General features: G+C 46.9%; 1 protein-coding gene across 10 annotated transcripts in view; it reads right to left on the bottom strand.

Moving 5' to 3' along the window:
• IKBKG (inhibitor of nuclear factor kappa B kinase regulatory subunit gamma) overlaps positions 1 to 12,095 on the bottom strand; it is a 47,126-nt gene that overhangs the window by 12,790 nt on the left and 22,241 nt on the right. For 7 of the 10 annotated variants that reach the window (XM_036740519.1, XM_036740525.1, XM_036740520.1 and 4 more), the window contains 5 exons: positions 10,748 to 10,941; positions 6,612 to 6,803; positions 5,095 to 5,156; positions 1,623 to 1,682; positions 1,245 to 1,368 (listed from right to left, as the gene is read on the bottom strand). In XM_036740519.1, the coding sequence (XP_036596414.1) occupies positions 1,245 to 1,368; positions 1,623 to 1,682; positions 5,095 to 5,156; positions 6,612 to 6,803; positions 10,748 to 10,941 (632 nt within the window). The remainder of the gene's footprint in view (positions 1 to 1,244; positions 1,369 to 1,622; positions 1,683 to 5,094; positions 5,157 to 6,611; positions 6,804 to 10,747; positions 10,942 to 12,095) is intronic. The other 3 variants (XM_036740524.1, XM_036740527.1, XM_036740528.1) reach the window with 1 other exon arrangement.

Raw genomic sequence — 12,095 nt, 5'->3', positions numbered from 1 at the left:
AACTCATCTGTAAAATGGTGGTCATAATAGCACCCCCTAGAGGGTTTTCATGATGATCAACTAAGATCATAATTGTAAAAGCGTTTTGTAAAACTTAGAGTGCAATAGAAATATTATTCTTATTTCTCCCAGCTTCTTTTCACATACTCAAGGCCCCAGTTAAAGTGTGGCATGTATGAATTCTTGTTGTTTTACGGTTACTTGTAAATATGTCTCATCTTCCTGTTTAAGGTCAAAGGTAAGCGAGGGCACGGATCAGGTTTTCTGGATCTTTTTGTATCCCCTGATGTGTCAGGCAGGTTAAGAAATGTCTGCTGAATGAAATACCTCTTATCTCATCCTTACCTGGCACCATGGAGCTCTCCCCTCTAGGCCCATACTTCAAGGCTCCAGCTTGAGGAGGCCCACCATCCACCTGGACACCTCCTGGAACCCTTGCTGGTTCAGCCCCTAATCTATGATGCTTTATTTGCATATGCCTGGTTCTGCACTCCAAGAGCGTGAGCTCCATGACAGTGCACACAAAGTCTTCAATCTGTGAAGCCCACAAAGCAACGGGAATGTGTGGACATGATAAAATGCTATTTTCTGCAAATAGGTAAATCATGGGATTCAGGGCCAAAAGGCCCTTCGAGATCATCAATTAATATGTCAGGAAACTGAGTCAGAAGAGTCAGTCAGAAGAGCTGGGTTCAGATCTTCACTGTGCTATTTACTATCCAGAATGACAGTGGAAAAGCCCCTTCCCTCTCTGGGTCTCAATGGCCTTATCTATAGTTATATTCAATGAGAGCACTTCTACGCTCCAAATCTATAATCCTGGAAAACCACTAAGTCAAGGTCAGAGACAGAATTCAAGCCCAGGTTCTATGATGTTAAATCCAGTATTGCTGCTGCCACCCCACCATGCTGCCCCTCTGACCAGGCGAGGCATCCATCCCAGAACCACTGCCTCTCCCTCCCCTCTGACCAAGCTCGGCATCCCCAAACCGCTGCCTCTCCCCCACCTCTGACCAGGCCAGGCATCCCCAAACTGCTGCCTCTCCCTCCCCTCTGACCAGGCCAGGCACCCCCAAACTGCTGCCTCTCCTTCCCCTCTGACCAGGCCAGGTGTCCCCAAACCACTGCCTCTCCCTCCTCTCTCTCTTCCCTTCCTCCCCTTCTCCCTGACCCAGGGCACTAAATGTTCCAGTGCCGCTGAGCCAAGGCAGCCCTGAGGCCCTTACAGAGTTCTTCCTCCTCACCTCCACCTGCCTCTTCAGAGCCTGTAACTGCTGCTCGGCCCTCCTCTCCACATCTTTTTCCCTCACTGCCAACTGGGCCACCTTGCCCTGCAGGGACACCAGCTCCTGCTTCAGCACCGTGTTCCTAGAAAAGGCAATCCCTGGCTGTCCCCTGCTCAGCAGTGGGTCAAGGTGTCCTGAGGCTGGCCTAGAAGCCTGCTGGCCTGCACCATGGCAAGGACTGCTGGGCATGATGGGGCAAAAAGCATCAGGGGATCCAAGACCAGAGAGACAGGGTAGGGCAGGAGAGGGCAAGGCAGGGGTGCTTTCAGAGCCAGCACAGGTGACTGTCCCACTGAATGGGTGAAAACCTCTGGAGCTTTTGTACCAACAACTCACTCATTCTCAACATCCTGCATCTTCTTCTTCAGCAAATCGTTCGAATCTCCACTCCTACCACTAAAAGAAAAATACAAGAAAGAAAAGCTGTTATGAGCCTTGTATCCCTGGAAACCCTCTCAGAAATGGGGGGGTTGGGGGGGGGAGGAAACAAGCATTTATTAATATACCTATTTGACAGGCACTGTGCTAAGCCCTTTATAATATTCTCATATTTGATCCTCCCAACGACCGTTATTCCCATTTTACAGATAGGGAAACTGAGGCAGTCAGAGGTGAAGTGACTTTCCCAGGGTCACAAAGCTAGTCAGTGTCTGAGGCCACATCTGAACTCAGGTCTTCTGACTCCAGGCCCAGAGATCTGTACACTGTGGCGCCCCCTAGCTGCCCCTGAGCCAATGAAGTCTTGGCAGAAGAAGTAGGACCCAACCCAGCCTTCTGCTGCCAGGAGCTAAGCTGGCTCACCCACCCCTTTCAAAAGAAGTGCTAGAAGTTCCTCCCTCTAGCCGCAAACTCCATCTAGGACCAAAGGCCTGAATGTGAAAGGGGTTTCAGGGGTGTCACTGGCCTACCCACTAATTTCCCAAACCTGGCACTTCTAGACCTCGTCCATGTTCTGCTCCCAACTTTGCTGGAAGTTCCCATGCCTCCCATGTAATTATCAAATGAGATATTAATTATGAAACATTTAGCATAGTGCCTGGACCATATTCCATTTCATGCTTGTATTCTCTGTTTCTGGGTTTCTCAAAATGGCTAATCCCTCATGTTTCCCTGCCAGCCTTAAGTTGGTTTGTAGCTTTCTACCTTCTCTTACTTCTTTGCAGAGGTAGGAGATTATGGATGTGGAATCCTGCCTAGAACAGCCAATTTTTTCGATATGCAGATTAGTTTTGTGTAATTAACTTTATTCTTATCCCTTGTTATAAGGGATAGCTCTCTCATAAAGGGGAGAAGGGAGAGACATCAGAAAATGCAGGTGATTGATATAAAACATCAATAAAAACTTCTTTTAACAAAATGAAAATTACTTTTCTCTAAAGTCACAGTCTTTAATGGCCTCACAGTATTACCTAGATAGAAAGAAAATGCCTCAGGCATCTGCACTAGACCACTGTCCATTCACCTGAGACAAAGTGAGAGCCTGACAGAACCTGCCATGGCCCCCTCTCTCCCCCCATCTGACAGAACCTGCCATGGCTCCCTCTCTCCCTGCAACTGACAGAACCTGCCATGGCTCCCTCTCTCCCCATACCTGACAGAACCTGCCATGGCTCCCTCTCTCCCACCACCTTAGCTTGCCTCATATTTACGGAACAAAATCAAACCATGAACTCCATCTTCCTCTCTCCTTGTCCTCATCTCCTATCACTCAAGTGCCTTCTGTCCCTCTCTCCTCCACCACCTATCTCACATGATGAGGTAGCCTTACTCCTTACAACTTGCTCAAGTGAACCCATCCCATCCTGTCTCCACCACCAGATTGTCCCCTCTTAGCATCTCCACTCCCTGATCTTCAATCTCTTCCTGTGTATTGGCTCATTCCCAACTGCCCAGGAATATGTCTGTGTCTCCCTATCCTGAAAAAACCCCTCCCTTCATCGATCCATCCACTCCTCTTATCATCTTACTTCTTCTCTTCTGCCCTTTAGGGCTAAATTTTTGAAAAAGGCCACCTACAATAAGCACTTCTAACTTTTCTCTCATCCTCTTAACACCTTACAATGTCACTTCCAACCACATCATTCTACTGAAACTGCCCTCTCCAAAGTTACTTGTGATCTTACTTGCCAAATCCAATGGCCTTTTGCTAATCCTCATTCTTGACCTCTCTGCAGCCTTTGACACTGTGGATCACTCTCTCCTCCCGGATTCTCTCTTCTCTCTAGGTCTTGAGGACATTCCTCTCTCCTGGTTCTCCTCCTACCTCTCTGACTGATCCTCCTGTCTCCTTTACTGGATCCTCCTCAAGATCACACTTTCTAACCACAGGGGTCCCTCAGGGCTCTGTCCTGGGCCCTCTTCTCTGTTCCCTCTATCCTACTTCCTTTGGGGACCTAATCAGCTCCCAAGGATTGAATGACCATCTTCTATACTAAGGATTCTCAGATCTACCTTTCCTGCTCCAACCTCTTTGCTGACCTCTAATCTCCCACTTCCAACTTCCTTTCAGACATCTCAATCTGGATGTCCAGTAGGCATCGGAAACTCAACAAGTCCAAAACAGAACTCATCATCTTCCCCACCCTCCCCCACCCCTCTTCCCTATTACTGTAGAGTACCATGCTCCTAGTCCCTCAGCCTCCTAACCCAGATTCATCCTGGACTCCTCACTCTCTCTCCTCCCTACCACATCCAAGCTTCTGCCAAGGCCTGCTTCACCTCTGCAGTATCTCTCAAATATATCTTCTTCCCTCAGATACTGCTGCCCACCTAGTGCAGGGCCCTCATCACCTCACCCCAAGACTATTGCAATAGCCTGGAGGTGAGTCTGCCTGCCTCAAGTCTTTCCCTCCTACAGTCCATGCTATATTCAGCCACTAAAGTGATTTTCCTGAAGTTTAGGTGCCATACTGCCCCACCCCCTTACTCAATAAACTCCAGTGGCTCCCTATCAACTCCAGGATCAATTACAAAATGCTGTTTGGCATTCAAAGCCCTTAATAACCTAGCCCCTTCCTACCTTTAGTCTTCTCACACCTTAATCTGTCGTATGTATTCTCTGATCCAGTGACATTGGACTCCTAGCCATTCCATGAACAAGATACTTCATCTCTCAGCTCCAGACACTTTCTCTGGCTCTCCCCCATACTTGGAATGTTCTCCTTCCTCCACTCTGCCTACTGACCTCTCTGGCTTCCTTTAAGTCCCAAGTAAAATCCTACCTTCTACAAGAAGGCTTCCCCCAACCCCTTCTGGTGTCTTCCCTCTGCTAATTATTTCCTATTTATCTTGTACATAGCTTGTTTCATGTCTATTTGTTTGCATGTTGTCTTTGCCATTAGATTGTAAGTTCCTTGGGGAAGGGACTGTCTTTAGCCTCTTTTTGTATCCCCAATCAGGCACACTGTAACCACTTAATAAAAATTTCTTAAACGAACTGCATGAATGAAACTAATTTGGGAGTGCCAACTTCGGGTAACCAGTGATGCCGTCCACCAACCCCATTCCTACTACAGCCCAAAGGGGACTGGGTTACAGCAACATCTGCTCAGGCAACTGAGCCCAGGAAGTACATTTTTGCCCTGAATCCCTTTTTCCTCATTGCCTCTCTCCATCCACCTCCCTGCTGTCTTGTTTGAAACCTTAAGCCTTAGGAGAACTATGTTTGCTGTAATAAAGCCCTGCTGTTCTACTGTGAAGCCCCTTCCAAGTCCCAGAAACAGGCTGGGACAGGTCACTTTGGAGCTGATTCCATTCAAAAAGCAATATGGAAAGAAAGCAGATGACCCTAAAATGAAGGAAGGCTAACCTGCCACTTGTCCCTTGCAGAGATTCTGTCTCCAGCAGTCTTTGTGGTTGGATCCCAATGTCCTGAAATGCCAAAGAGAAAACCAGGCTTCACACAAGTAGGCATGCATAGGTGGTAAGCAATGTCTGAGTAATGTGCAGATCTGCTCTCCCTCTCCCAGGACCAGATCTAGTCCTGGCTGAAAGAGACTCTGTGCAAAGCAAGGACCATAGCTGTTCCCAGTGCCCAAAAGGAGGGACTTTTCTCCAGGAGAGGCACCCGAGGCAGGGGACAAGCCTGATACTGCATGGACACAAGCTAACTCCTACTTGTAGGAAGCTCTCAGACAGGATCGCGATTCTACCAGGAATCACTCCCTCCCTCTCTTTCCCAAAGTTAACTCAGATCACTTTTTAAGCAATGGCTTAGACAAAGTCATAGACTGTGTGTGCTCTTTAAACCTGCAGATGACACCCAACACACTGGCTGGATCAGGATCCAAAAGGGTCTTGACAGGCCAGAGGGCTCAGGCAAACCTAATAAGTGAAATGCAACAGAGATAAACTTAAAGTCTTGTCTATGGACTTTTCAGGCATAGAGAGACAGCTATTGTTATGAAAGGGGCCAAAGGATGTTAAGAGTAGACCTTCAACTAAGTGTAAGTCAGTGGGGCAGCCACAAAGAGCTAAGTGTATCATGAGCTTCTACAACAGGGAGGGGAAAATGCCACCATCTTTGGCCCTTGTCAGATCTCATCTGGAGTGCAGTCTTCAGCAGCTGGAGATGGACTAGAAGAAGGCTACCAGGATAGGGGAGGGTCTTGAGTTCCTGACCTGGCCATGTTTAGTCTAGAGAAGAGAAGGCTCAGAGGGATGTTCCGTCTGGCCCTAAATTGAGCCAGGAACAATGGGGTGGGAAATGTCCAATTTAGGCTTGATACAGGAAAAACTGCTGAACAATTGGAGTTGTTACAAAGCCCTATCTGGAGATCTTTGAGCACAGGGTGGACAACCACTTGGTAAGTGTGTTATAGTGGCCATTCCTTTCTGTACTGGTGGGACTAGGTGGTCACTGAGTTCCTTTCCAACTCTCCAATTCTGATTGGATTAGGAGTTGCACCACTCTAGCTAGAGTTTATTTGTCTGACAGTGGAATGAATAGTATCTTTACAATTACAGATTGGTCTAAATCCAAGGGTCAGCAAATTAGGGCCCACGGGCCAAATCCTCCCATCAAAGAATGGCTTTTACATTTGTAAATCGAGTTTTATTGTATTTTTAACTGTAAAATGTAGCAGTAGGCCCAACAAGCCCAGCACTGGCCTAGATGATCAATGAACTAAATCTAGAATCACAGAGCACAAAGGAAACTTGCAGATCACCTAGTTCAAGCCATTCCTTCTCCAAGAGGAGATATGAAAACTCACCCAAGGTCAGCAGCTGGTGAGTGGCAGAGCTAAGGCCAGTACTCTGGACTCCTGCCGCCCAGGCTAGCATTACTCCCAGAGGGAGAAGGAACCCCACGTGTTCACAGGTTACCTTCATCCTCGGCTGGGTCTCCCCAGCTTGCCCCTGAGCTGCTTTCTTCTTCAGCTCCTGGTTCTCCAGAAGAAGGGCTTGTTTTTCCTTCTGTAAGCTTTCACTGGTCTCTTGAAAATGTCGCAAACGTTCTTCTAGCTGCTCCTTCAGGGTCCTCAAAGCCTCTCTTTCCGTCTCACCTGGGATCTGACCCTCATAAAACCAGAGACTCAGAATTAGATGGGATTCAAGGTTCCCTCTGAAAGGCCTGCTGCACCCCACATGCTCAGGCAAGATCCTACTGAAATACTAGCCAGGCCCAATGTCATTGCATGGCCAAGATTTGCCAAGAGCAGACATGCTGATGGTAGCGTAGGACACTGCTGTGTCCATTTACTCTGGCAGGCCTTGCTAGAGAGCTCAGGTCACGCTGACAGATTTCTGTGAGCCCCAGAGAAAGCAATGACCATCATCCAGGGTTTTTTGCATATGCTTCTCATTCCCATTAGTTACAACACAAGCCCAAGCCCCTTAGCCTGGCATTTGAAACCCTCCACAATCTGATCCCACCCTACTTACCATTACTCAGAAATTACCATTAACTAGAATGAGTAGAGTTCGGGGCAGATGCTCAGCTCCAACATGCCTACACTAGGAAAAGCCTGAAATTTGTACCAAACTAAACCAGACTTGACAAAGATCAAGAAAATTTACCAGTCTGAATTCTGACTGGAAAAAGGCCAGAAGAAGTCACAGTGAGTTACTTTTCCAGCCCAGAGCAGCTTAGGAAGCTAGAGTGAGAGGTCTGTGGACACTGGGGCAGGGACTGGGCAAGAGCATAGCCCAGCAGCAGTTGCAGCAAGCATTCCAGCAGCCAGGGACTGACAGGCCTGAAGGCTGAGACAGGGCACCAGGGCAGAAAAAGATCCCAGGGGATCCCTGAACTAGCCCTGGATGCAGGAAGAGGGACCATCTGGCACCTCTATAGCCACCACCCAATTCCAGCTGTCAGATCCAGGGGTGTGGGCACCAGCTGTGTACTGTGCAAGGGAACATGTTGCAGAAACGTACCTGTGTGGCTCTGATCCCAGGGGCAGAGTAGCAACTCATTTCTAGCCTTTCACCCGGTACCATAAGCCTGCAGTGGGATAACCAGGGCAGGAATCCCAGACCAAAGGGGAGCCTCCCAGCATGCCAGTACTGAAAATGAGTCCAGCAGCTGTCTGCTGAAATTCCCAACCAGGGACAAGTCAATAGAATCAAACCTGGGTCAGGAACTTGCAGAGCACAGACTAGGAGGGCAGTGAACAGACCTCATCCCAGATCTCACCAGAGCTGTGAAAGCAGCAGAAGGATGCAAGAGGACAGAAGCCCAGGCAAGACATTCCCCTCAACCCCAACCGAAGTGTACAGAGCCCAGCCCTAACATCAAATCCAAAGTCAGGAAGGAGGCTGGAAGAATGAGCAAATGACAAAAGAAGAACACGACCATAAAGAGCTACTAGAGTAACAAGGAAACTTCAAGAAACTCAATTCATTGAGAATATCAACAAGCAACAAGCAAAGGCTCCAAGAAAATACAGCTGGGACACTAGTCTAACAAGAATTCCTAAGACTTTTTTAAAAGAGCAAAAAAATAATCTTAAAAATCAAATAAGAGGAGTAGAGGGGAAAATGGAAAAAGAAATGAGAGCTACGGAAGAAAGTTATGAAAAGAGAATTAACAGCTTTGTAAAAGGGGTACAGAACATTACTGAAGAAAATAACTCCATAAAATCAGAATTGGCCAAATGGTAAAAGAGGTAGAAAAACATTACCAAAGAAAATGGCACCTTAAAAATTAATAGCAGTAATGATGCAAAAAAAGAGAGACACTGAGATATTTTTTTTAACGCACAGAAGACAACAGAAAGAAGCAGATAGGCCAGAAAGTTTTCAAAGTAACGTGAATTTTTTATACACACACATACATATTTTAAAGCAAACAGCATGAAATGGAGATTCATGGTTTCACACACAATCGATCCTCTTTTTGTGTTCTACTGGGTATATAGAAAATGTTACATTTTTGGTGTTTAAGTTCAGAATAAAAATCTAAAACCAAAAAATAAATGAGTAAATAACTGGACGGGGCTTTACAAGTCATCTAGTGTAATCCCTTTAGAGATAAGATGGGCCTAGAGAGAGGGGACTTGCCCAAGGTGATGCAAACAGTGGCAGGTAGCCAGGCCTAAAAGCCAGAAAGAACCTAGCTCCATAACGAGAGCTAGTATTTCTATGGTACTTTAAGGTTTGCAATGTACTTTACAAATATTATCACATTTGATCCTCACAACAACCTTGGGATGTAGATGCTGCTGTTATCCTCGTTTTACAAATAGAGAAACTGAGACAAAAAAGGGTTAAGTGACTTTCACAGAGTCTCATGGCAGGAAGTATGTGAGGCCAATCTAACCTTAGGTCTTCCTGACTCAAGGCCTACAAGCACTCTGTACACTGTGGTGCTGTAACAGTAATTTAGATTTGAAGATCTTTCCCACCCATTAATAGGCCATATGACTGCTTACATCACAGGAAGCCTAAGTCACATGTGGTAGCAGGAGCTTGCTGAGAGGAAAAGGAAACTGTGTCACAGGAAGTGCTGAGAAAGCAGTTATGACAGAGCTGAGGGCAAGAGCAGGCATGCTGTGGTGGCTATGAATGAGTTTGTTTTTGGGAGGGCCCCAGCAGAGGGCGGAAGGATGTTAGATGGAGTGGTTCTCTGCTGTGATGTTGTGGACTTACTGGTCTGGTGTCTGAATAAATGGTTTACGTCTTCTACCTTCTACGTGGAGAGTCTCATATATTTTGCAATACAGAACATTTTGACAATTATCATCTATATTGTGATTATTGCCTTGCTGATACAGGTGCCCCTAGTGGCCTGTCTGTGCAGCAATACTGAGTCCCCTTGCCCTTACATGGTACCTAGCAGATGCTACCTTGGTACTGCTAGACCTTGCTGTGTCTCCTAGATCAAACCTAGAGCTCTTCTAAGGCCAGGACTAGAGTCTTCTACATCTCTGTGTCCCAGAACTAGGGCCCTATATCCAGAGGCACCAAATGAAAGTTTGCGGATAATGCTGCAGCCCTCGTTCTCACCCACAAGGCCTGCTCAGATGAATAGGGGTGTTTGCCTCCTCACATAAAGCTGGTCCGTCCTTAGAGCAGTGAGCTAGAAAGGATAACGGGAGGAAGAGTCTACAGAGCTCTACCTAAATGTTTAAAAACATTAGAAAGGCCAGTGGGCCATTAATCAACAACAATAACCACCCAACTTTCAATCTTGTGACCTCGGCACCTTAGAGAACTCCACCAATGCAGACTTGCAACTCTTCAGTAAGTGTCACGAAAGAGAGAGAGAGAGACAGAGAGAGAGAGAGAGAGAGAGCGCAAGCGAGCGCTGCCTAGGGCACTAAGAGGCACAAATGGAAGATCCGGGACTAGAACCCAAGCCTTCCTGATGTAATGCTGCCTCAAAGTAGCCTCAGGTCACGTGGATCACCACCCTCTGGGTACAGGTGACTCCATACCAAGCACATCTAGAAGCCATTCCAGGTCAACACTAACTAACTAGAGCACTAGCTGAAGGCTGGGCTTTTATCAACCTGAAAAGGACTAATCAGAGATATCAGTGATCCCTCCTAGGAAAAGGCACTTAAAACATCCCTTTAGCATTAATTCCCTAAGTACAAATAAACCTTTCAGCAAAAACAAAAACCAAGCCCCACTGCTGGGTTAACAAGAACCAATGGGAAGGTTTAAGAAAAGCCATGCACTTCCAGCTCAGGCTCCATGCCCCCAAATCAATGTCTCTGCTCCAAAGCCTTCCAGAGAGTCCTGGACCTTCCTCAACTAGGCCTAGCCCCTCCCAGTGTCCTTACGACCTCGGGGAGCACCCTGAAGATCCTTGTCAGGGTTCTCCCTATGCCCCACATGTTGGGCACCGCACTGAGAAGAATCGGGATGCTTCAAGGACAAAAGCTTCTTCATGACCATAAAAGGGGTGGGGTGATTAGCCTCAAGTCAAGGCCAAGTTTCCTGAGCTGATTCTGGGTTCTTGGATGGGGCCGGGGGGGGGGGGGGGGCCAGGAAGAGGGCTCCCAGCATCTCCGTACCTGCTCACTTTCCTGCAGCGCCTTCTCCTTCTGTCTCTTCAGCTCCAGCTTCTCCATGTTTAGCTTCTCCACTAGTTTCCTTGCCTCCTGAAACTTTCTCATGAGAAACTCCTTCTCCTCCTTCTGGTTGGCTTGGAAGTTCAGGAACTCTTGATAACGCTGCCGGAGCATGTGGTTGCTCTGTCGTAACGCATCTGCCAATGCCACAGACAGATCATAAAATCAAAAACTCCCAAAGATCAGAACTGAAAGGAAGGCTGTGCGGTATCGGGGAAAGAGGGAGGAATTTGGAAATAAGAGGACATGGGTTCGAATTCTGACTCTGCCACTTACTCACTACATTACCCTGGACAAATCACTTGGGCTGTGTGAACTTCAGTTTCCTCATCCATAAAATGAGGGGTGGATTCAGATGGCCTCTAAGGCCCCTTCCGGTTCTAGAGCTAAGATCCTAGGAGTGTTGGCCTCTCCAGCCCTGCCTCATATTACTCTCCTCCTTGACTGATATACCATGCTCCAGACAAACTGGAACTACCTCTGTTCACTTACTGAATTCCAGTTCATCTTTTAAAGCCCAAGAGGACTTCTTCTTGCTCCTCACACGTGATACTCCACATAGTACCTGGAATGCACTCCTTCTCCATCTCTGTCTTGTGGAAGCCCTTGTTGCTTTCAATGCTCAGCTCAAGTTCCCCTTTCTGCATCAGGCCTTTCCCAGACCCCTTAGCCAGTACTGTCTTCCCCTTCACACATTCCCCAGTATCTCCCCCAATACCTCTTATGGTGTTTTTTATGTTGTATACACATATATACATACATATGTATATGTGTCTATGAATATGAATGCCATTTCCATTCTTGGAATACTGGCTCCTACCCCCCCACCCCATTTCATTTGACCTTTGTATCCCCAGTGACTCACACAATGCCTAGGCACACAGCGGTAGTTAGTTAATGCTCAGTGACTAACTGAAGAGACTGTCTACGGCTATGATGGAAAGGAGGTTCTAGAATCGGTCACTAGGGCGAGAGGTTGTATAAGACTCATGAGGCCTGAGCTCCAACTATATGAATAATAGATTCAGTCTCCCATCTCAGACTCATTCTAGAGTATACACCCAACAGGTTCAATGATAGACCTTCCACCTACATGATGTCAACTGTAATTTTCTTTTATTTTTTGCCTGGCATATAGAGTTGAATTCAGGTCAATTTAATGTGAATATGATGGATACCACTGTAATGGACTACTACTAAACCATAAGAAACTACGAATATGAGGAATTTGAAAAACCTGGGAAGATTTGCATGATTATTCGTTCATAAGGAAAGAGCAAAGTAAACAGAG

The sequence above is a fragment of the Trichosurus vulpecula genome, assembly GCF_011100635.1.
Source record: "Trichosurus vulpecula isolate mTriVul1 chromosome X unlocalized genomic scaffold, mTriVul1.pri SUPER_X_unloc_2, whole genome shotgun sequence".
Taxonomy (NCBI): domain Eukaryota; kingdom Metazoa; phylum Chordata; class Mammalia; order Diprotodontia; family Phalangeridae; genus Trichosurus; species Trichosurus vulpecula.
The sequence above is the reverse complement of the archived record's forward strand: the minus strand, read 5'-3'. Positions and strand labels throughout refer to the sequence as shown.